General features: G+C 41.6%; 1 protein-coding gene across 1 annotated transcript in view; it reads left to right on the top strand.

Moving 5' to 3' along the window:
• Positions 1-26,754, top strand: part of thsd7ba (thrombospondin, type I, domain containing 7Ba) — a 676,798-nt gene that overhangs the window by 603,572 nt on the left and 46,472 nt on the right. Inside the window, exon 22 of the mRNA XM_041200229.1 lies at positions 24,816-24,987. Within this exon, the coding sequence (XP_041056163.1) occupies positions 24,816-24,987 (172 nt within the window). The remainder of the gene's footprint in view (positions 1-24,815; positions 24,988-26,754) is intronic.

The following is a 26,754-nucleotide window of genomic DNA, read 5'->3' as shown; positions in this document are numbered from 1 at the left end:
TGAAATATGTCAAAGTGTTGGCTGGCTTTAATATTTGACATAGTTGTTGCCGGACGTCACCGGTAACGATTATTGGCTTAGTACACAGAAGAGAAGAGTCAATTCTCGCTTAACTCTAAATTCGCTTTATTCACGTCGTTAGATCATCTACATATAGCTTATACGTCTGGTTAAATATAGACATGCAGTTTTATACCCAAAACTAGGATCTAAACACACACCCACTAGGTTTCTCTGACACTCCCTGAGTGGTCACAGAATATAAAAGCTAATAACCGAAACGGAGAGCTGACGCTGGCCAGGCATTCCGTTATCCCTCTCTCTTGCGGCTCTATGTTGCTGACATAGGTTCTTCCGCTTCTGCGGTGGTTAGCCTCCAGAGTCTCACTGCCCCATGTCCAAAATCCTCTCAGTATTATACTGAATCGTATCTCTTCAAGCTGTGCTGTCTCTCTTCCCATTGGTTTAGGCCTGCTTGCCTGATCTGTGGCATCTTCTCCATTGGCTCTGTTCCAAGACTGGCAGGATCACCTCATTTCCCCCTTTTCTAAATAAGGACTCATCACATTTCCTTTGTCTTTAAGACAGTCAGCTACTTCAGAACTGGTTCCAGCCAGTTCGGACCCAGTGACTGGAGTAGGGTTTCACAAGTCAGGCCAGCAACTGGACTCAGGTTACTTCATGTCAAAAGTTGCTTTTGCCTGTGTCTGGCAGTTCAGCTGCAGCCCCTGGCCAACATAGTGTTGTGGGATGTTGGCACATGAGTTAGCATAACAAATATTTTTAGACATTGTAGTTCACAAAGAGTTAACTTTATTAAGCTTTATGTACAGTTTTAATGTCAAGTCAGTGAATACTGTAAAATATTACTATTTCTTTAATTCAGCTCCCGATATTATTAAATTCCTGCACCGTCCCCACTCCCTGAAAGTATCATTAGCTTCATCCACATAGGTATTTACGCAGAATTCAGTCATTGTCAATAGTCATTGTTAATATAGCCAAAGTAAAATAATCATTTCAGAGGCAGAGCTAATCTCAGCAATGTAGTAAAAATGCACTCACAACTAAATCAAGCATTATTTTCAATTTTCCTGTATTTAAGTTAAAGGGAATATATTGCATCTAAAATATACAATAAAATGTACAATCAGCTTTCAATCCAAAGATCACTTACTGTTTCTTTCTGTTTGATGCTTTCCCCAATATGTTATGGAATTTGTGACCAGTATAAACTACCAACCGCAACCTTGCAAAGTCCCCATCCAAATAACCAGACAATGAGAAATAACGCCTATATTTCATAAAGATTTTCTGATGGCTTAGTGAATTGAGGTAAACATAGTTCAATCCCTGGGGCTGGATTTTCATCTTGGGAGCATGTTTTGCAAGTCGAGCCATTTCGAGGCTCACAAACTGCACTCCCGACTGATATGTGATTTTTTTTTCCAGGATGTTTGTCTTTTCCTGCAGGGTTCAGGCTTGAAGTGCAGTTTGCAAGCTGCGGACCAGTACAGGTGGAGTGTGGGTGCAGATGTGGGCTGGAGAGAAGGCTCGACTTGGCTCTCAACGACAACAGCGCAACTCCTAACATTATTTAAAGGCCCGCTAAACTTCACACCTCATCCACCTACCCCCTCCACCCACACCCATGCCCCCTCCATGCACACCTATCTATCCTCCAAAGCCGCAAGGCAAATATGTACAGACCTCAGATTCCATGCAGTATTAATGGAAAATATTTTACATTCCTTGGGGAAAAATATAAACCTCACACCATCAAAAACATGATTCCATCAAATATACTATTATTGATATGAAGGAAGAAATGTATTCTGCTATGTGTTAAAAAAACCTTGTAATATTTATAATCCTATTAGCTCGTGTCAGCAAACCAGAAACCACATCAAACTTGCAATCAGTTATTACAATCTCTTAATTCTGTTATTTATTCTCAGATGAATGGAACATCTACTTTGCTGAAGCCCCTAGTATTTGAAACTCAGCCAGGCATTCACAGCTGTCCAAAAAAAGGGTACTCTTTGTGTTGGGAAAAACAGAAGGTGTTCATTTCAATTTCAAAGCAGAATGCCTGTCAATCAATGGACAACAGCAAGCCAGGCCTTAACCATCTCCCAACAAGAGAGAATCTAACCATTGCCCCATGACAATTAATGGAATTACCATCACTGAATCTCCCACTATCAATATCTTAGGGAGTTACCATTAACCAGAAACTGATCTGGACTAGCCATATAAATTCTCTGGTTACAAGAACATGTCAGAGGCTAGGAATCCTGTGGCGAGTAACTCATCTCCTGACTCCCCAAAGCCTGTCCACCATCTACAAGGCACAAGTCAGGAGTGTGATGGAATACTCTCCACTTGCCTGCATGAGTGCTTCTCCAACAATACTCAGGAAGCTTGACACCATCCAATAGAAAGCAGCCCATTTGATTGGCACCCCAGCCACAAACATTCACTTGCTCCACCACCAATGCACAGTGCCATCAGTGTGTTCCATCTACAAGATGCACTGCAAAAACTCGCCAAGCCTCTTTGGACAGCACCTTCAAAACCCACGACTGCTACCACCTAGGACAAGGGCAGCACCACCTAGACGTTCCCCTCCATGCCACACACCATCCTGAATTGGAAATATATCATCATTCCTTCACTGTCATTGGGTCAAAATCCTAGAACTCCCTCCCTGGCAGCTTTGTGGGTGTGCCTGCACCACATGGACTGCAGCGGTTCAAGAAGACAGCTCTTCGCCACCTTTTCAAGGGCAATTAGGGATAGGCAATAAATGCTGGCCTCACAAATGACACCTGCATCCCATGAGTGAATAAATAGTTTTTTTTCAATTATCTAAAGCAGTTGTTTTAATATCAACCAGACCCATTATTCCATTTAAATCACAGTTCAAAAGCTGACAGCACAGGCTGACAGGATATTTTGTAACATTTTTCACTGCATTATGGTACTTTCTCCTTTGAAAAAGAACGTACTGCATGTGAAGAATTTCACAATGCTGGTCAGTGTAAGGTCAGCTTACCTTTTCAGGACAGATCGCTATGTTGAATCATTGCATTAAAACACATCTACATTACAATATAACACCTAACAGTGACATTTGAAAGTGTGAAAACATTTTACGCTTATTTTCAGAATGTTCCTGACTCCTCAGCAACCTTTCCATTTTCTTCATGAACTCTCAACTCTGGCATGGTTTTAATGGACTTCCAAAACCCCACAGCACCAGATGAAAATGGTGTGCGGGAGGAAATATGATTTTCATTCCCCATTTAAACTTGGAAACTCAGCCACAGTGGGGGTGCATGGGCATTCACACAAGGCATTTCCAACTCACCAAAAGGAAAAGCAAAATGATGCAGGGTCAAGAATGCAGAGGAAAATTGGATTTCTTCCAAAAAACAGTGTAGTGTTGTCATTTACAACACAAAAACAAAAACAGAATTACCTGGAAAAACTCAGCAGGTCTGGCAGCATTGGCGGAGAAGAAAAGATTTGACGTTTCGAGTCCTCATGACCCTTCGACAGAACTTGGTTGTTGTCATTTGCCTACCGAAATACCCTTTGCATCCAAATGAAAATTTGTTTAGTTACCTGATCACAGTTAGAGTATTAATGCTGACCTAGGTACCTCTGGAAAGTGACTGAATAAGCCCTAATTCCTACTTCTGATCACAACCCAGTACTTCCTCCTGGAACTGCACATATATGAATGCCAGGTTTGCTGAGCACAAGCAGTAAAGAAACCAAAAAGAATCTCTGGAAACAGAGCAGCAGGACAGAAAACAAGTATCAGAGTAATTTTGACAAGTCTGTGAAAGATATTGACTATTCAGCAGCTGGGGTTTTCTCTTTCAATTGAACTCCAAATTCCATCAGAACAATTAAAAGTTCCTTCCCCCTAAATATAAGGAAAACATGAAACTAAAGTCAATATACAGAAATTATTAATGTACAGTTGTCCAGCTTGAATAGGTATTGCATTCAATTCCGTGTGGTAATCACTGATCTTAGAAAGCTTGGGTGGCTAAACCTCATGATTGCACTGTCAAAGAGACTTGGCTTTATGACCTGCCACATGCTTACTGGAGCTTTGTACACACTTCAGCAAGCCCAGGAACTAACCCACAAAGTACCACGTAATAGGCTGGTTAACAGAATTCATGCAATAGATAGGTCAATGTCAGCTTGTTTAAAAAAAAAGTTGTTTGAGGACAAAAAGTAGCAAGTTGTAGTTGTTTTTCAGACTGGAAAAGTGGTGTTCAGTGCCAGAACCACTCCTTTTTTGATATTTATAAACGACATGGATATTGGAATACAGAATAACATTGCAAAATTTGCAGATGATACCAAACTTAGAAGTCTGGCTGACAGAATGATACCAAACAACTGCAAAAAGACATGGATGGGCTGGCAGAACAGGCAGACAAGTGGGATATGGAATTCAATGCAGAGAAGTGTAAGTCGACACATTTTGGCAGAAGGGATAGTGTTATGACATGGCAGACGATGTTTGCCAGGCAGACCAAATCACATGGGAAACTTGCACACGCCATCACCACATTTTTGCAATTTGTATTTATAACGAGAAGATTTGTGCACTGAATTCAGAAGTAATGAGCCCAGTAACGCCTTTGGAGATTTTAAAAATTAAATTAAAACATGAATTAACAAAAGAAAATATTTCACGCACATACATATGATTACAGTTACGTAATACTATAACAAATCCCGAAATTCCTAATTAACCTGACTCCCAACAACACACCCCCTTCATGGCAACAGTCCAAAATAGATTGTAAATTTAAATACCAAGCCAGCAAGTTTATCACAACACTACAGTGGAATTCTAAAGACTTTCCTTCACCTTTGGTTACTCGACAGAGCAGACTTCTGCTGAATTGGCTGGAGGCTTCCCCAAGGCTCTTTTACATGGTCCTCTAAGATCTTACATGGCCCCACAACATAGCCTTCCATTCTCTTTATATATGTTTCTCTCTAATCTGGAAATTCCATTGTTCTACATGTCTTTGGAAATTTACTTTTCCCATGATATAAAAATCTTTCATATTGCCAACATGGTCAGTACCTTTGGGAAAAATAAGCACACTGCTTGGCCTTGCCTATCTTGTTGGTTGTAAACATCTTATCATCCCTTTGAAACCGAAAAAACCCCTTCACTTACCTAAAATGCAAATTTCCTTCACACCCTACATGCCAACACATCATCCACGTTTACTCATTAGCATTTCAAATGCCTTTTAAACCCAGCTTCTTTTGATAGTTTCATGCTTGCAGTCTATTTGACTCTACTTCAATTATATCACTTAGACAGAACCACCTACACACACCCATAAACTGACTTTACAATAAACCACAATAATATAATGAAAAAATGTTAGTTTCATGAAAATAGGGAGAGGCAATATAGACTAAATAGCACAATTCTAAAGAGTGTACAGGAACAGAGGGACCTGGGCCTTCATGGGCAAAGATCTTTGAAGGTAACAGGAAATAATGAGAGAGTAGTTAGCAAAGCGTATGAGATTTTGGTCTTCATATTGTGTACAAAACAAGGAAGTTATGCTGAACCTTTATGAAATTTTGGTTAGGCCACAGCTGGAGTATTACATCCAATTCTTGTCACCACACTTTAGGAAGGGTGTTTGGGTCCTTGAGAAGGTGCAGAGAAGATTCACCACAATGGTTCCAGGGATGGAGGATTTAGCTGGAAGGTTAGGTTAGAAAAGCTAGTGTTCTCCTTGGAGCAAAGGAGATTGAGGAGAGATTTGACGGAGGTGTATAAAACTATGACAGGTTTAGATAAGATAGACAGAGTAAAGCCTTCCCTATTAGCTAATGGACAAGGACAAGGGGACACGGATTTAGGATTTTGGCAAGAAATGCAGAATGGAATGTACACTTTTTTACACAGTGAGTGGTAATGACCCGGAACTAACTGCCAGTGAGGGTGGTGAAATAGAGATGATGAATGATTTTAAAAGGAAATTAAATGGGCACTTGACAGAAATAAAGTTTTAGTGCTATAAAGATAGAGCAGAGGAATGGGACAGATTGGGTTGCTCTACAGAGAGCCAGCATGGACTTGATGGGTTGAATGACCTCCTTCTGTGCCATAATGACTCTTTGACTCTATGACATGATGAACATAATTGTGCCTTCCAAAACATTGTGCAGCAGTGATACTGGTAATTCCCGCATTTAATCAGCCGCCAGTAGATGCCACTGGGCCATTTTGTATTCTACTGTGGTACAGCGAAAGGTACAATTCAGGTATCAGTTTTCCACGAATAAACTAGTTAACATTTTCCTCACTAAACCTGAAAGTATTAAGGTCTATTTGAACCAGGCATAAATATTGCCTGCTGTCAAGAGCAGCCTAGACTCTGATTGCAGAATTGTTTGTTGGAGGAACATTAATAACATTGACAGCAGCAACTAGAGAATGGTAGAAGAAGCAGTACCCATTCTGGCTGAGAACAAATTATCTGTCTTATTGAAATGCAGTGCCTGAGGAGAATAAGGCTTAGTAGATAAGTTCTCATCGACCTACGCTGTAAATTGCAGAGTTTAGTACTCAATCTGCAGTTACCACTGCTTTTCTGGTCGCAGTCAAGGTGACAGTGACAATTAACTTCCAGGCTATTGGCTCCTTTCAGATACCTTTCTGCAACTGTGTATACAAGTGTTGTTTGAGAGTCCACATCTATGCATGTGCACCCTTAAGCAGTTTCATGGTATAGTTGGGGTACTAAATAACAAATTGCACATATGTAACATCTTTAACATAGTGAAATGTCCCAAGGCACTTCACTGAATGACACATAGATGCCAAACAGATGGATAAGAGGAAACATACTTCCAGAAGTAGGCCATTCACCCCATAAAGCTTGTGCTGCCATTCATTTAAAGCTGTGCTGTATCTCCATTTACCCTCCTTAGCTCCATTTCCCTGACTTAACAAAGTTGATCAATCTCAGTCTTGAAAGCTAAGGAATATGGAGAAAAGATGGGGACATTGAGTTGGGTCAGAGATGAGCCTTGGCCTTAGAATAGAATGGAAGAATCAGCTTGAGGGGTTAAATGGCCCAGTTCTACTCCAAAAGACTCCGCTACCTGTGTCTTAACTTGCAGCAAGTCCCATTCCCCTATTACCCCGTGACCTACATTGGCTCTGGGTCAAGCAATGGCTTGATTTTAAAATTTTTATCCTTGTTTTTAAATCCCTCCATGGCCTTACCCCTTATTATTTTGTTATCTCCTCCAGCCCTACAATCCTCTGAGGTTTCTGCGCTCCTACAATCCTCTGAGGTTTCTGCGCTCCTCTAGTTCTGGCCTGCTGTGTAAACCTGATTTTAATTCCTCCATCATTGGTGACTAGGCCTTTAGCTGCCTAGGCCCCAAGCTCTGGAATACCCTCCCTACAGCAATCCGTCTCTCTACCTACTTTCCTCCTTTAAGCCATCCCTTAAAACCTACCTATTGGGCTAAGTTTTTAGTCATCTTACCTAATTCTCCTAACATGGCTTGGTGTCATATATTGTTTTATAATGCTCCCATGAAGCACCTTAAAGGTGCTACAGCAATATAAGTTGCTGTTGTTTCTCTGTAAATGAGGATAAGGATTTTGAATTCAGTATGTTGGAGGCAAGGAAGTGAATGTGGATTGTGGCTTCATGAGGAATAAGATGTGGCATCAGAGTCTTGGACAAGCTGAAGTTGCTAACAGATCCTTGAAGAAAACAAAGCTGCAGATGACATAAGGAATTAGTGACATTGATTGCTCACACACCAAGATGGGAATTGCTCCCCACAGTGATTTTTAAAAATAAATATAAATAGTAAAAAATACACTATTTTGTAAAAAGTTAAACTATTGTGTGATGCAAAATATGAAATCAAACTTGTGGGGCAGAATTTTGCTGTCGGCGAGCAGGGGGCGGGGCCCACTCACCGATGTGTAAAATGATGCGGGATGACGTTGGATGGAACCCCCAACATCATCCTGCCCTCTTTAAATTTTCAGGAAGGCGGGGGCGCAGCAAACTCAGCTGCGGGCCCACCAACCTGTCAATGGCCAATTGAGGCTATTGACAGGATCATTTAATCAATTAAAGGACCTGCCCGTCCAATCTTAAGGTTGGCAGGCAGGCCAGGAGCCCCGGCGGCAAATAGAGAAAACATGAAACCTCATCCACTGGCAGGATGAGGTTTCATGTAGGGATTTAAAAAGTTTAATAAAGTTTTAGTGCAAATTATGAACATGTCCTATCTCGTGACATTGTCACATGAGGGGGACACGTTAAGGATTTTTTTTTCTATTTTTCATGTTTTTAGAACTGTCAGCGATCTCCCTGAAGCAGCACTTAGCCTCAGGGAGATGTGTGCTCTTTCATGCACATGCGCGGAAGAGCGCACTCTCGCTTTTAGGGAATCCCCCCTGCCTACACAGGAAGCGCATAGTGCTTCCCGCCGGACATCACGCTGGGTGGGCCTTAATTGGCCTGCCCACGTAAAATGGCGGCGGGGCCCGCTTCTCCGGTGGGGATCGGCTCCCCACCCGCCGGAGATTGGATCAGGCCCGCCCGCCCAGAAGGCAGAAAATTCTGCCTGTGGTGTCCAAATATGCTGGCCCCACTTGGCTTCTTTAATTTGCCTCATTCATCTATGGAATGTATGGTTAAAACAGGTAAATACTAGAGGTTTTTTTTGAGCAACACTAAGTGGCCAAGAATTTCTGCTTTGGGCTCAATCTGTGATCCAGACCAAATTTATAGTGAAAATTGGGCTAGTTTTGAAGAGTAATTTTTTTGCTCAAGTTTCCGCTAAAACTCATTTGCACATCATCAAAAGCAAAATCTTCAATGAACCAGCATAATCAGGCAGTGTTTTAGTACAGAATAGTTTTAAGTATCTCTTGATATATCTAAGAGTGGCAATCTGATGCTATTTTATTAATACAGCTGAAAATGGGTTCATATCAGAAAACAAACTTTTGTTATTCAGTGCCTAGTCCTAGTCCACCATCTGCTGGTAACCTAATTTTAAATAAATGAAAATTACTTTTAGAAAACTCTATACACAACTATTTACTACTTTCATCAGTGTCCAGTAGTTGGTTCTGAGTAAGTTAAGAAAAGCTTTTATAAAGCATTCATTAATTCCCTTGTGCCTTAAAAAAATAGCTAAATCTTAAGAGTCTCTTTGAAGTTATGTACACAGGCACTGTCATGTCCCAGTTGATTATGAACTTTCAGTCAATATTTTTTAAAATTGGACACAAACAGGCTATTAAAATAGCAACTGCAAATCATGTGACCTTTGGTATTGCGAACTTTAGACAGTCCTGAGTCTCAAGCAAATACCAAATTAAATAATGACATTCACAGGCATCCAGAGAATTCACACATCCCTTTGTTTAAGGATGGATTAACACAAAAGGTCTACTGCAGCCAACCCGACTCTGTTTCACTCTGGACAAAAGGGAACATCAAAACTCAGTGTGTGTAAGATGGATGTGAATGGACCCTATAAACCCTCCATTGTGATTGTTTCCATCATCCAAACTAGGCTAGGTGAATCTCAAGGTGTCAAAAGACAACACAAGATGATTGGAATCAACATACACAGCACCCTTTGTTTGGAAAAAAAATACTTTAAACTTGTGGAAATCACATGATGAAAGAACTGTTTTGTTGTCTGCTTTTAAAACAAGCAAGACAGTTTTACAAAAAGCCATTAAACTAGTTGCAAGTTATAAAAGCAGCCATGGTAATAAACATCAGTACCTTGAAAGTGGGAGACCATAACAGAGCGAGAAGGTCTCCCCAACATGTTCCAATTAAAGTTCACCTGAGAACCAACATCCTCGAAATTTGACTGCAAGGAACAGGGATGTAATGATGGAGCTGTATAAAATGTTGGTTAGGTCACATTTTGTGTACAGTTCTGGTCACTACAGGAAGAACATAATTGCTCTGGAGACAGCACAAAGGTGATTTACAAGAATGTTGCCAGGGCTTGAAAATTGCAGCTGTGAGGAAAGATTAGATAGGCTAGGGTTGTTTTACTTAGAACAGAGGAGGCTGAGAGATGACCTAATTGAGTTGTACAAAATTATGAAGAGTCTAGAAAGGGTAGATAGGAAAGACCTGCTTTACCTATCTGAGGGGTCAATTACCAGTTGGAATAGATGAGGAAAAACCTTTTCACCCAGAGGGAAGTGGCCATTTGGAATTCACTGCCTAAGTTGGTGGTTGAGTCTGAAACACTTAAGCCATTTAAAAGGTACCTGGATCTACACCTGAAGGCTACAGACCAGGTGCTAGAAAGTTGGATTAAAAGGAGCAGCTAGTTTCTCTTTTTTGGCTGGCGCAGGCAGGATTTAGACTGAATGGCTTCTTTCTGCACTGTGACTTTTCTAAAGTTCTGAAACTCACAGCCTACTGAAAATACTCCATTTTACTAATCCTTTACTTTAACTTCAAAGCATTAAGACTATCCAAGAAACTACAGGCCTGCCTCCTGGGACTGTAAATCAGAGACTGAGATAATTGTAATCTGTAACAGTATGTAAGCTCCATCTATATCTTATCATTGTGTGCATGAGAGTGTGTGTGAAATATTGCATTTAATTAGGGGTAATGGTGTGAGAATAAATACACTTCTTTATTTTTAAACTCCACAAAAGCTTGCTGATAAATTATTTAATTGGGACACGCACTCCAAAGGTATGAAAAATGCACCCCTCTTGCATACAAACATACTGTTCAGAGGCAGTGAAAGGAAACACATAAATTCTGGCTGTGACAGGCACAATTAGTGGAAATCCAGCATGGTGTTCAGATCTATTTGGTATTGTGGCCAGTTTTGTGGATGGAATCAGTTTCTGGTGCGTTATTTTTAAATGACTTCCAAAGATTGCAGAAACACAGAATACACTGGATGTAATTTGTCCATAAAAATCCTTGATCTTTTGCAAAGCTTGGTCAATTTTAGGGGAGTTGTTGACAACCTGACAGAAACTCCAGGCCTGTATATTAAGTGTAATTATCCACATCTATTCTGTTTTCTGAAAGATTGGTCACCTGTTACCTATTAATGGATAGGAGCAGGTATAAGCATAGAAGGATGATGGTGTAATGAAGAGGAAGCACAATATCATAAAAGCAAAATACTGTGCATGTTGGAAATCTGAAATGAAAACAAATTGCTGGAAAAACTCAGCAGATCTGGTGGCATCTGTGGGGAGAGAAACAGATAAATCAATTCAAATAAAATATGACTCTTCTTTGGAACTCACGGAAACACAATAGGCAGAATTTTCTGCTTGTCGGGTGGGTGGACCCGACCCAATCTCTGGCGGGCGGGGAGCTGATACCCGCCGGAGAAGCAGGCCCCGCCGCCATTATACGTGGGTGAGCCAATTAAGGCCCGCCCAGCGGGACGTCCAGCTATGCGTTTCCTGTGTGGGCGGGGGTGGGGATTCCCTAAAAGCGAGAGTACGCTCTTTCACGCATGCATACGAAAGAGCACACATCTCCCTGAGGCAAAGTCCTGCCTCAGGGAGAATGCTGACACTTATAAAAATATTAAAAATAGAAAAAAAAAATCCTTAACATGTCCCCCTCATGTGACAATGTCACATGAGATGGGACATGTTCATAAGTTACACAAAACTTTATTAAACTTTTTAAAACCCTGCATGAAACTTCATCCCGCCAGTGGATAAGGTTTCATGTTTTCTCTATTTGCCGCCGGGTCTCCTGGCCTGACCGCCAACCTTAAGGTTGGACAGGCAGGTCCTTTAATTGTTTAAATGATCCTGTCAATGGCCTCAATTGGCCACGCCCCCAGATCATCGACGGCAAAATTCTGCCCCATATGTTGAGTTGTTTTGAGCAGAAGTATTGTTTGTATGCTTTAAACATTGACTGCTTCCAAACATATTTATGAGCTCTTCGTGAACATTGGTGCAACAAAGAGCACAGATCAATCTGCCTGGATATGAAATGCACCTTAGGAACAAAGAAGCATTAGGAACAAGAGTCGGCCATTCAGCCACTCAAGCTTGCTCTACCGTTCAATTAGGTCATGGCCGATGACTTCATTTTTCTGCCTTTATTCCATATCCCTTGATAATCTTTCTGTAACAAAAATCTATTGATCTCAGTCCTTTGAAGATATAAAAGCTGTAGCACCAACTTTTAATGTTCCAAAAGACCAGGGAATTCTCCTCAGCTTGCCCTGGAAAGGTATTCAACAGTTGCAGTTTTAAAGCATGTTTTGAATACCTTTTTAGGGCAATCTGAAGATATCTCTTATACAATATTATAATGTGTGTAATAAAAATAGAAGATGCTGGAAAAACTCAACAGGTCTGGCAGTATCTGTAGAGGGAGAAACAGAGTTAACATTTCAAGTCCAATATGGCACTTCTTCAGAACTAAGAGCTGTACCTATTCCAGATAACAGACTGCATGCATTAGGTATTGAGGCCAGGGAGTTGTGACTGGCCAATACTGGAAATCGTGGACTCTTCCAGCCAAGAAACTAAGCATCCATGTATTTTAGGCACATGTTTCCCTGCAGTGGTCTATTATTTGGGACAGTAACTCCTGGTGATCATGATACACCCGCTTCTTTGGAAAGTATTTCCCAAGCAAAAATGATAGGATACACAAGTAACATAGTTAAACAGTACACTAGAACCTGAGGCACAACCTTTATATGTGAAAAATATTGTCCTTACAACTGCAATTATCTTTCTTGCATAACTAGGAGGAACCAAGGGGCAATTCATATTGTTGTAGACCTATCACCAACAAAACTAAATATGACTGGATATGTGAAATCACATAAGTAAATGATTATGGTTAAAACAAGTTTCTATGCCAGCTGTTTCTGCCAATGGGATTTCAGAGGTAAACTCTTCATTCGGAGTGCTCACCTCACCTTGCTTATCTGAGCTTCTGTGCCAATAGGGGAAATCTGTTAGTTGGGTAAAAGTGGGAAGTGGCCTGAAGATTAAAGATTTGCATAATGCAGGGCTCCATGAAAGAGCAAATGGTGACATTCTTGAAAATCATAAAATAATAAAGCAATAGCTGGATTCCATTTTATAATAAAAACAGAAAAGGCTGGACGTTTCAGCTATTTCAGCATTAGGAAAGAAAAAATATGCTTTTCTATCAAATTCTGAAGCTATTTTTGTTCTGCTGAATGATGACTACGTGAAAACCCTTAACCTTGCCAAATGCTGCTCGAACTCCTGTGCACTCCCGCCATTTTCTGTTTCATTTCAGATTTCCAGTATGTCCACATTAATGTCTTACCTGTCATAATACCTACTTCTCCTCCTAGGTGAAATGCCTCCTTTAAGCTGATCCTTGTCTTGTTTTTATTAAAAATATTTTGGAATATTGGCTGCATTAAGAAATGTGATGAGAGTAAGGAAAAAAGGCTTTAGCCTTTCTGAATGGAAGAAGGCTAAATAGAGCATCAATTCATTGTTATAAATTTATCAATTGTCCATAGGCTTGTTTCAGGAAACTAATTTTATTTCTTTTTTTAAATGGTGGATCTAGTCCAACAAGGCTGCTAAAAAAAATAGAAACTTGGAGCTGAGGCACGGTTCAGTTATTCCTTGCATTTCTGTTTGATAAAATAGAATCACTTGGATTGACTCGAGTTGAATATTGAAACTATGACAAATTTCACCAGAGACTGAACCAGGTGCATTTAAAACATTACATAACATTCTGTGAGTGCTAATTGGTGTCTACTTTCTAAAAAAAAACTAATTAATTTTAATTCTTTGTGGAAAGTAGTAAGCAATTACACTGGAGAGAGGCTGTTTCCAATCCACAACTACCCCGCATTGCAACAATGTTGATCTGCCATCCATTAATTAATTCCTACAGCAACGTTAATCATTTCTGGGAATAGTTTCTGATATTTTCCGCTGTTTTAGGCTATGTTAAAATGTGTACAAGTTAATGGTGAATGTGGAATTAAAGCTTTGTGTGCATCAGGTGTTTCAAAGCTTACTGGAACCTTTGAAGGTTTGGGAATAAAATAATGGTGGTTAAAATATGTGCAGAGGTCTTCTGTTTCTGGCTTTGCAGTATGTAGTAGACACTATTTCTATTGGAATGAATAGATTCTCATCATTAGCAATGCCTCACTTATGTTACTTCACTTGTGAGCTTGCAATTTATGACTCTCTTACTTTGATACACTATACTAAGCATATATAGCACCTACTATGATCTCCTCCTCATAGACTCTGTCAGCTCTTATCGTGGTGAGGCAGTGTCCAGTAGCCAGGACATAGCTGGTGTGGGCATGAATGAAATTAGGCAGAACTTTTACACACAAAGAACGGTAGAAGTTTGGAACTCTCTTCTGCCAACAGCAATCGATGCTAGATAAATTGTGAAATTTAAATTTGAGATTTTTGTTTACCAAGGTATTAAGGGGCATGAGACAAAGTCCACAGATCAGCCTTGAACTCATTAAATGGCGGAAATAGTTTGTCGGGTTAAATATAAAAGAAAAGAGAGTAGCCAAAGTGAATGTTGGTCCTTTGGAGGATGAGACTGTGGAGTTAATAGTGGGAAACATAGAAATGGCAGACACTTAATCAATATTTTGCCTCAGTTTTCAGAGTGGAGGACACTAGTACCACCCCAAAAGTAACAGGTAGTGCAGAGGGTATAGAAAAGGAGGAACTTAGAACAATCACCATCACTAGCGAAAAAGTACTGAGCAAACTATTGGGATTAAAGGGTGACAAATCCCCAGGACTTGATGGCTTACATCCCAGGGTCTTAAAGGAAGTGGCTGCGGAAATAGTGGATGCGCTGGCTATAATATTCCAAAATTCCATGGATTCTGGAAAGGTTCCAGTGGATTGGAAAAATGCTAATATAACGCCCTTATTCAAAAAGTGGGGGGAGGCAGAAAGTAGGAAATTATAACCAGTTAGTTTAACGTCTATCATTGAGAAATTGTTGGAATCCATATTAAGGAAGTAGTAATGGGGCATTTGGAAAGTCAAAATACAATCCATCAGAGTCAGCATGGTTTTATGAAGAATAACTCATGTTTGACTAATTTGCTAGAGTTCTTTGAAGATGTGACAAGCAAAGTGGATAATGGGGATCCTGTAAATGTAGCATATCTGGACTTCCAGAAGGCCTTTGATAAGGTGCCGCACAAAAGATTAATACACAAGATAAGATCACACTGAGTTAGGGGTAATATATTGGATAGCAGATTAGCTAACCAACAGAAAGCAAACAGCCGGGATAAATGGGTCTTTTTACTGGATGTCAAGCTGTAACTAGTGGGGTGCCATGGGGTTCAGTCCTTGGACCCCAACTATTTACAATCTATATTAATGGCTTGAATTCAGGGATAGAAGGTACTATAGCTAAATTTGCAGATGACACCAAAATAGGTAGGAAAGCAAGTTGCAATGAAGAAATAAGAAATTTACAAATGGATATGGACAGGTTAGGTGAATGGGCCAAAATTTGCCATCTGGAGCTTAACGTGGATAAGTGTGAGGTTATCCATTTTGGTTGGAAGAATAAAAAGGTGACTTATTATTTAAATGGAGAGAAACTTCAGAATGCTTCAGTGTAGAGAGATCTGGGTGTCCTCGTGCATGAATCACTGAAAGCTAGTATGCAGGTACAGCAGGTAATAAGGAAGGCAAATAGAATTTTGGCATTTATCGCTAAAGGAATAGGGTGTAAAAATAGGGAAGTTAGTAGCAACTGTACAAGGCATTGGTGAGATGAAGTACTGGAGTACTGTGCACAGTTTTGGTTTCCTTACTTGATGAAGGATGTAGTTGCAATGGAGGTGATTCAGAGGAGGTAAACTGGATTGATTCCAGAGATGCGGGGCTTGTCTTATGAGGAGAGATTGAGCAGTTTAGGCCTATACTTGCTAGAGTTTAGAAGAATGAGAGGAGATCTAATTGAAGTATATAAGATGCTAAAGGGGATAGACAACGTAGACGTGGAGCGGATGTTTTCCCTTGTGGGACATTCTAGAATGAGACGCCCTAGTTTTAGGCTAAGGTGTGGCAGATTTAAATCAGAGACGAGGAGGAATTACTTTTCTCAAAGGATCGTGAATCTGTGGAATTCACTACCTCAGAGTGCAGTGGATGCCGGGATGCTGAATAAATTTAAGGAGGAGATAGACAGATTTTTAATTAGTAATGGGTTGAAAGGTTATGGGGAGAGGGCGGGAGATTGGAATTGAGGCTGAAATGAGATCAGCCATGATCGTATTGAATGGCGGAGCAGGCTCGAGGGGCTGAATTGCCTACTCCTGCTCCTAGTTCTTATGTTCTTATGTAAATGGTTCACTTCTGTTCCGATGTTCCTATGATATTGCTGTTTCTCACGATCTCAACACTTCTTGACCCTGTTGATTTTTGCACAAATAAGACCGTAAGACGTAGGAGCAGAAATAGGTCATTTGGCCCATCGAGTCTGCTCCGCCATTCAATAAGATCATGGCTGATCTGGTAATCCTCAACTCCATTTTCCTGCCTTTTCCCCATAACCTTTGAGTCCTTTACTGATTAAAAATCTGTCTATCTCAGCCTTGAATATACTTAATGGCCCAGACTCTAAAGCCTCATGCAGTAAAGAAGTCCACAGATTCACTAACTTCTGAGAGAAGAAATTCCTCCTCATCTCAGTTTAAAATGGGCGCCCCCTTACTCCAAGATTATGCCCTCTGGTCCTAGACTCTTCCACAAGGGGAAACAATCTCTCAACAACTATCCTGTCAAGCCCCCTAAATGCCAGAAAGCTTCCCCAGCTGTGGGAGTGATCCATGCTGCAATTTGTCCATCTCGAGACTCAGCTGCTGGTCCAAGGGAAACCTCAGTCTTAGGAAGCTCTTCTATTGGAGAGCAGTCAGCTACCTCCCATTCACCTGCTGTGGAACTGTCACATAGATGAAACATATTCGATTTAGGAAGGCATCTGCTACACACTGCCTCAAGAGGGAAGCAGGCATTGAAGCAAACCCACTTTGTTGTTTGTCGTTAAATATCTGGGGGAGGATGTTTTGGACCCTGCAAGAGTGGGAAACATGACCTGCAGGATGACTGAATTAGTAGGAGCTAAAATTTTGATTTCCCGATGGGAGGTTGAAATGCAGAGATTAAGTCAGCGGTGTGGTTGTGGCATGTTGGGCCTCATGGCTTACTGTGGGGGGTGGGGGGGGGGGTTCCTACTTGTAATACAGTAGCATGCCATGAATACTCATTAGAGTAAAACATTTTAAAAATTATGTCCTACCCTTCAAGATCAAGTTAGTGGTGCTTGAGAATCTTGTGACACCAGGTTCACGTTCGCTTAAAGACGGTGACAACAGGCAGATTTATGCAGCTGTGTCTGAGGTCAGTGGTTTTCTTTGTTGAACTCTGCAGCACAAGGGAGGTTAGCGGGAGAATGGTAGCTTGCATGGGAGCTCAAGACCGGCAAGGGTGAGTTCGTGCTGAAGGCGGGTTGGGAGTGGTGGTGGTGGGCGGCAGTGGTGGTGGTGGTGGGAGTATGGAATAGGGTCGGGTGCATGGAGGAGTAGAAGAGGGAAGGACCTGGCCTTCTGAGTGTGGTGGTGGTGGTGGAGACCGTTAGTCAAGGTAATAAAAAGAGGGCCCTAAAGGGTGGTGTCAGGACTGCCCACATGCGGGTCCATCTCAGAGTGTTATTTGACAGAGTCCTTACAGGGCTTTGAGTTCACCTACAACATTTAGATTATCCCCACTGAGAGTGATCTCAGACAATGACCTTTACACCCATAGAAGAGAGGGACAGCTAAGCCTGCAAGTTCAACCGTGGCGACTGCAATACTGGGCACTAACATGAACATTCAAGGGATGCAGTGGTGCAGCGGTATTGTCACTGGATTAGTATTCCAGAGATCAGGGTAATGCTCTGGGGACCTGGGTTTGAATCTCACCATGGGCAGAAGGTGGACTTTGAATAAAAATCTGGAACTAGAAGTCTTATGATAACCATGACACCTTTGTCGATTGTTGTAAATACCCAACTGGTTCACTAATGTCCTTCAGGGTAGGAAATTTGCCATTCTTACCTAGCCTATCAAGCCACTCACTTGTATAAAACCACTAAAAAGTCTACAAGGAATGAAACTGGACAGGCTACCCGGCATCAACTCAGTCGTTGGAAATGACAACAGCAAACTCAGACCATGCAAAATTCTCCCACTAACATCTGGGAGATTGTGCCAGTTTTGGGAGAGCTGTCTCACAGACTAGTCAAGCAACAGCCTGACAGTCATGTTCACGGAATAAGACCTTAATGATAATCACAGTCGCTCCCATCCCCATTCCTTGATACGTCCTGTCCCATTGGCAAGACGGAGCCAGCAGAGGTGGCGGCACAGTGGTACACAGCCAGAGGGAGTTAGCCTGGAAGTTCTCAACATTAACTTAGGACCCCATGAAGCTTCATCTTATTAGGCCATGCATGGGCAAGGAAACCTCCTGCTGATTATCATGTACCAACCTCATTTTATGAATTGGTATTCCTCCATGTTGAACACCACTTGGAGGAAGCATTGAGGATAGCAAGAGCATAGGACGTATTCTGGGAGTGGGACTTCAATGTCCATCACAAAGAGTGCCTGGATAGTATGACTCCAGACCAAACCAGCCGAGTCCTAAATGACACAGCTGGTAGACTGGATCTGTGGCAGTTGGTAAGGGAACCAACAAAATGAAAAATATACTTGATCTCACCCTCACTGATATGCTTGCGATAGATGCATCTGTTCATGACAGTATCGGTAGGAGTGACCACGGCAGTTTCCTTGTGGAGATAAAATTGCGTCTTCACATTGAGGATACCTGCTATCACATCATGTGGCACTATCACCATGCTGAATCAGCTAGATTTCAAACTGCTTTCACAACTCAAGACTGGGCATCAATGAGGCACTGGGGCCATCAGCAACAATGAAATTGTACTCAACCACAATCTGTAAGCTCATGGTCCGGCATATCCCCTACTCTACCATTACGACCAAGACAGGGGATCAATCCTTGTTCAATGAAGAGTGCAGGAGGGCATACCAGGACCAACATCATGCATATCTAAAAATAAGTTGAAAACCTCGTGAAGTTACAACTCAGGACTACTTGTGTGCTCAACAGTATAAGCAGCTTGTGATAGACAGAGCTAAACGATCTCACAACCAACAGACCAGATCTAAGCTTTGCAGTCTTGCCACCTCCAGCCATGAATGGTGATGGACAATTAAACAACTAACTGGAGTAAGAGGCTCCACACATAACCCATCCTCAATTATGGGGGAGCTCAGCACATCAATGCAAAAGATAAGGCTGAAGCATTTGCAACAATTTTCAGCCAGAAATGCCGAGTGGATGACCCATCTCGGCCCCCTCAAGAGGTCCCTAGCATCGCAGATGCCAGTCTTCAGCCAATTCGATTCATTCCATGTGATATAAAGGGTAAGAGCGAGGCAAAGGTGGACATTGGGCCGCTGGTAAATGACGCTGGAGAAGTAGTAGTGGGGAACAAAGAAATGGCAGAGGAACTGAATAGGTATTTTGCGTCGGTCTTCATGGTGGAAGACACGAGTAACATCCTCAAAGTTCAAGAGAGTCGGGAGGCAGAGGTGAGTATGGTGGCCATTACCAAGGAGAAGGTGCTAGGAAAACTGAAAGGTCTGAAGGTGGATAAATCACCTGGACCAGATGGATTACACCCCAGAGTTCTGAAGGAGATAGCTGAAGAGGTAGTGGAGGCATTAGTGGCGATCTTTCAGGAATCACTTGAGTCAGGGAGGGTCCCAGAGGACTGGAAAATCGCTAATGTAACTCCCCTGTTTAAGAAGGGAGTGAGGCAAAAGATGGGAAATTACAGGCTGATTAGCCTGACCTTGGTCGTTGGTAAGATTTTAGAGTCCATTATTAAGGATGAGATTTCAGGATAGTTGGAAGTGCATGGTGAAATAGGGCAATGTCAGCATGGTTTCATCAAGGGGCGGTCATCCCTGACAAACCTGTTAGAATTCTTTGAGGAGGTGACGAGTAGGTTAGACAAAGGAGAGCCAGTGGATGTTATCTACTTGGACTTCCAGAGGCCTTTGACAAGGTGCCGCACAGGAGGCTGCTCAGTAAGAGCCCATGGTGTTAGAGGCAAGATACTAGCATGGATAGAAGATTGGCTGTCTGGCAAGAGGCAGGGAGTGGGGATAAGGAGGTCCTTCTCAGGATGGTGACCAGTGACTAGTGGAGTTCCGCAGGGGTCAGTGTTGGGACCACAACTTTTCACTTCATACACTAATGATCTAGATGAAGGAACTGAGGGCATTCTGGCTAAGTTTGCACATGATACAAAGATAGGTGGAGAGACAGGTAGTATTGAGGAGATGGGGAGTCTGCACAAGGATTTAGACAGATTAGAAGAATGGGCAAAGAAGTGGCAGATGGAATACAATGTGGAGAAGTGTGAGGTCATGCACTTTGGTAGGAAGAATAGAGGCATAGACTATTTTCTAAATGGGGAGAGAATTCAGAAATCTGGAGTGCAAAGGGACTTGGGAGTCCAGGATTCTCTTAAGGTTAACTTGCAGGTTGAGTCGGTAGTTAGGAGGGCAAATGCAATGTTGGCATTTATTTTGAGAGGACTAGAATATAAAAGCAGGGATGTGCTGCTGAGGCTTCATAAGGCTTTGGTCAGACCACATTTAGAATATTGTGAGCAATTCTGGGCCCCGTATCTCAGGAAGGATGTGCTGGCCCTGGAGAGGGTCCAGAGGAGGTTCATGAGAATGATCCCAGGAATGAAAGGCTTAATGTATGAGGAATGTTTGAGGACTCTGGGTCTATACTCGACAGCATTTAGAAGGATGAGGGTGGATCTGATTGAAACTTACAGAATACTGAAAGGCCTGGATAGAATGGACGTGAGGAAGATGTTTCCATTAGTAGGCGAGACTAGGACCCAAGGGCACAGCTTCAGAGTATAGGGAAGACCTTTTAGAACAGAGTTGAGGAGAAACTTCTTTTGCTAGAGGGTGGTGAAACTATGGAATTCATTGCCACAGAAGGCTGTGGAGGCCAGGTCATTGAGAATATTTAAGACTGAGATAGATAGATTCTTGGTTGGTAAGGGGATCAAAGGTTAGCGGAAGGAGGAGGGAGAATGTGGTTGAGAAACTTATCAGCCATGATTGAATGGAGGAGCAGACTCGATGGGCCGAATGGCCTAATTTCTGCTCCTATGTCTTATGGTCTTATATCAAGAAACGGCTGAAGGCACTGGATACTGCAAAGGCGATGGGCCCTGACAGTGTTCTGGCAATAGTACTGAAGACTTGTACTCCAGAATGTGCCTCTCCCCTTGCCAAGCTCTTCCAGTACAGCTACAACACTGGCATGTACCAGGTATGTCCTGTGCAGAAAAAGCAGGATAAATCCAACCTGGCCAATTACCACCCTATCAGTCTACTCTCGATGATCAGTAACATAATGGAAGGGGTCTTCAACATTGCTATTAAGTACACCTGCTTAGCAATAACCTGCTCAGTGATTCAGTTTGGGTTCTGCCAGGGCCACTCAGCTCCTGGTGCCATTACAGCCTTAGTTCAAACATGGACAAAAGAGTGAACTCTAGAAGTGAGGTGACTGCTCTTGATATCAAGGCAGCATTTGACCAAGTATGGCACCAAGGAGCCCGAGCAAAACTTAAGACAGTGGGAATCAGGGGGAAAACTTTCTGCTGGTTGGAGTCATACCTAGCACAAAGGAAGATGGTTGTGGTTGTTGGAGATCAATTATCTCAGTTCCAGGACATCACTGCAGGAATTCCTCAGGGTGGTGTATTCGGCCTAACCATCTTCAGCTGCTTTATCAATTACCTTCTTTCCATCATAAGGCCAGAACTGGGGATGTTTGCTGATGATTGCAAATGTTCAGCACCATTCACGACTCCTCCGATACTGAAGTAGTCCATGTCCAAATGCAGCAAGACCTGAACAATATCCAGGTTTGGGCTGACAAGTGGAAGTAACATTCATGCTACACAAGTTCCAGGCAATCTCCAATAAGACAAAATCTAACCATCTCCCCTTGACATTCAATGGCATTACCATTGCTGAATGCCCCACTATCAACATCCTTGGTGTTTACCATTTACCAAAAACTGAACTGGACTAGCCATGTAAATATTGTGGCTACAAGAGCAGTTCAGATGCTAGGAATCCTGTGACAAGTAACTCATCCCCTGCCTTCCCAAAGCCCGTCCACCATCTACAAGTCACAAATCAGGAGTGTGATGGAATATTTTTCACTTGCCTGGATGAGTGCAGCTCCAACAACACTCAAGAAGCTTGGCACCATCCAAGACAAAACATCCCGCTTGATCGGCACCCCATCCAAAAAATTCACTCCTTCCACCACCAACGCCCAGTGGTACCATGTATAAGATGCACTATAGGAACTCAGCAAGGCTCCTTAGACAGCACCTTCCAAACCCATCATCAGTGACCTTCCTTCCATCATAAGGTCAGAAGGGGGATGTTCGCTGATGGTTGCACAATGTTCAGCACCATTTGTGACTCTTCAGGTACAAAAGCAATCCATGTCCAAATGCAGCAAGATCTGGCCAACATCCAGGCTTGGGCTGACAGTTGACAGGTAACATTCACACCACACAAGTGCCAGGCAATGACCATCTCTAACAAGAGAGAACCTAACCATTGCCCCTTGACATTCAATGGCATTACCATCACTGAATCCCCTACTATCAACATCCTGGAGTTCCATTGACCAAAAACTGAACTGGATGAGCTAAATAAATACTGTGGCTGCAAGAGGAGGCCAGAGGCTAAGAATCCTGTGGCAAGTAACTCACTTCCTGACTCCCCAGAGCCTGTCCACCATCTACAAGTCACAAGTCAGGAATGTGATGGAATACTCTCCACTTGCCTGGGTGAGTGCAGCTCCCACAACGCTCAAGAAACTTGACACTATTCAGGACAAAGCAGCCTGCTTGATTGGCACCACATCCACAAACATTTACTCCCTCCACCACTGACGGACAGTAGCAGCAGTGTGTACTGTCTACAAGATACACTGCAGGAACTCAGCAAGGCACCTTAGATTGCACCTCCCAAACCCACGACCGCAACTATCTAGAAGGACAAGGGCAGCAGGTAGATGGGAACACCACCACGTGGAAGTTCCCCTCCAAGCCACTTGCCCTCCTGATTTGAAAATATCTTGCTTTTCCTTCACTGTCACTAGGTCAAGGTCCTGGAACTCCCTCCCTAACAGCACTGTGGATGTACGTACACCACATGGGCTGCAGTGGTTCAGGAAACCAGCTCACCACCACCTTCTCAAGGTCAATTAGGGAAGGACAAAAATGCTGGCCCAGCCAGCGAAGCCCACATCTCATGAATTAATAAAAAAATGGTGAGGCAAAAAAAACCGACTGAGAAACAAACAGATACAAAATCTTAGTGATGGAGACATAAACAGAAAATAAATTCTAGAAATTGATGGTATGATATGGTGGCAAAATATAGCAATGATTTAGGAGCTCTGCAGTAGTGCAGGGCTGAACGCAGTGTTCTGCTGAAAAATGATTGTTGGTATTTCTCACTTTACATTATCCGAGCTTTGCCTATTCTAAGTCCTTTGTCTGTATATTGAAATGCTGTATCAGTGCAAATGGAAAAAGTGAGATACAGAACTCATTTACTACCAGCACTCGAGCATTTTGGGTAAAATATTTTATTACAGATAATGTAAATTATAAGATGATATTTGTATGGAAGTAAATCGTGTTGGACGATATAGCAATTTTGTTTTCAAGTTAGTTCTTCAATTTAATGTATCTTAAAACTGATAGCAACCACTGTATCACACTGTGTACTAAATTTTATATAATTTGACACAGGTTTCAGCATATACTCACAAATATATTCTTATTAACTGCCATTGCACCACATTGTTCACAGAAGAGAATAAAGGAGCATTTTATGTATTTCTATTCACATTTAATACTCTCCCTAATAAATACATAAAATGTGTTATCTGACTACAGACTGTCATTTTAGTTATCTTGTTAAGGTACCATTGAGCTAAAGAATAGTTACATTTTCATCCCACCTACATGTTTTCGTAATACATTAACAGAAGGTTTATGTGGTTACAAATAAGGCTGTCAGTAAGCAGGCTAAAGATTGCCCTTGTATTTTAACATGCCATTGGGAAGTTCTCTACTGCATTTTTTGCTTTCAGATAGGTGTATTTCAGAATAATAAATTAAAATTTTCTTCATGTATATTGATTCTTCCTCACCACTCTCATTGTTTCATTCCCAGTTTGCTGTTGAGCACAATTGATTAGCATGTAATTGTCAAGAGGCATAAAGAATTCAATTTGCTTCAGAATTTAGCTTTGAGACTCAGATTTTGTTAATTTAACTGCTTTACCACTATCCTGCATAAAGACAGAGAAACATAGGGTGAGATAATGAAAATAAGATTAGTTTTTAAAGGTACAATATTTCTGAAGTGAGAAAAATCCAGGTACCTACATCTTAACATTCAAATTTCTCAATTCAGAAAATTGTTTGGTTTGGAATTTGGTTTGGTTCTTACTTATAATAGCCATTTAATTAATGCTTCAATATACCATTATCAGCAATTAATTTATTTTGCAGGGTGCACAGTGTGGTGATGGGTTTAAAGTGCGTAACCTGTCTTGTGTCGTTCATGATGGGAAAATCCCTGATACAACAAAGGTGGTGGAGAATGAAATGTGTGGCAGTAGACCAGGTGGAATAACCAGTAGTGAGTTGGAACTAAAAGTCCCTTGTTCCGTGCCTTGTCCAGGTAAAGTGTCACATGACTATCTTACATGGATATGAATTGATAGATCAAAATAGATCCTACTTTTGAGTGTTTGTGATAATCATATTTTCAATTTATTGACTTAAAGCAAGAAAACCATCACAAATTAAATTAAGATTCCTTTGAGATATTATTACAATGTTTTGTTTCGATTTATTACAATTATAATGTGTTATAAAAAGTAAGATCACGGGCATGTCATGATATTAATATTAACATTTGCAATTTGTTATTTATCATTCATATCAATGTTATTGTGCAGTTATTCCTTAGTAAGCTACTGTGCTCACTGATATGTCACTATAATATTGTTACATTCTGTTTTTGATATTATTTACTCAGCAGAAAAATAACTTGTATTTATATCATATTTGTAAACAGACATCTTAAGATGCTCCTGATGTGCAAACAGATGCCAAACCGATACTGATACTGCAGACATAGTACTAATAATGTTTAATTGCTCATAGTAGGACATCCAAAATTAGTGAATTAGTGAGTGCAGTTAAAGTCATAAGATTTTAAAAATTGAAATGAAATGACTTTGCGTGCTGAAAATCTGAAATAAAATGGCAAATTCTAGAAAAACTCATCGGGACAGGCAGCATCCGTGGAGAGAGAAACAGTTAATACATCAGGTCGATGTCCTTTCACCAAATTTCAGCTAATGATTTGAGGCAGTGTGCACTTTGCTGATTTGTTTCTTTCAAATATACAGTTATAACTGTTGCTTTCACCCATGTAACATAACATATTGGGCAGAATTTTGCCCTTGGATGGCGGGTGGGCCCCACCTGCTCGGCGGTGGGTGGGCAGCTGACCCCTGCCACTGAAACAGGGCCCACTGCCATTTTAAGTGAACGGGCCAGTTAAGGCCTGTCCAGCGGCATCCCCAGTGGGAAGCGCTATGCACTTCCTGTGCGGGGGTGAGGGATTCCCCATCTGTCAAAGTGCGTTCTTTTGCGCATGCACACAAAAGAACGCACTGCTCCCTGAGGCAAAGTCCTGTCTCAGGGAGAATACTAACAGCGGTAAAAACTTTAAAAATAGAAACATAAAAAAATTATTAACATGTCCCCCTCATGTGACAATGTCAGTCGAGATGAGACATGTTAATAAAGAACACATAAACTTTATTATTTTTGTACAAAATGGACATGAAACTTCATCCCGAAGTTTCATGAATAATCAGAAGCCCGCTGGGGCTCCTGGCCTGCCCGACAGTCTTAAGGTTGGATGGGCAGGTCTTTAATTACTCTCACTAGCCAGTCAATGGCCTCAATTGGCGATTGACAGGTCGGCGAGCAGACAGCTGATTTCGCTGTCCGCCCGCCTTCCTAAACATTTAAATGGCCTGGGATGACATCATGGATTCCTCTCGACGTTATCCCATGTCACTTTCCCCTTGGTGATCGGGCCTCGCCCCAAATCACTGAGGGGAAAATCCTGGCCATAGAGTGCAAGATGCCAGCTGTATTTCTTTAATCCATTGACTCTTATCATATTTGTATAAACCTTGTGACCAGTCAACCATCAGTAAGTTCTATGGGTGACTGACTGCTAACGTTGACTAACTTTAGTTGCGCTAGTAAAGATGCATCAAAAGGTTTCACACAAAGAACCAATTTACTAAAGATAGAAAGTCCCTTTTTAGCAGTTGTGCGACCAACTGCAGAATGGATTTTTTAGAAGAAACCTTAAGCCATAAAGAGCTCCTTCAAAGGAAGTTCAAAAAGTTAAATCTGACAG

This window comes from Carcharodon carcharias, chromosome 12, assembly GCF_017639515.1.
Source record: "Carcharodon carcharias isolate sCarCar2 chromosome 12, sCarCar2.pri, whole genome shotgun sequence".
NCBI classification, from domain to species: Eukaryota; Metazoa; Chordata; class Chondrichthyes; order Lamniformes; family Lamnidae; genus Carcharodon; species Carcharodon carcharias.
The sequence above is the reverse complement of the archived record's forward strand: the minus strand, read 5'-3'. Positions and strand labels throughout refer to the sequence as shown.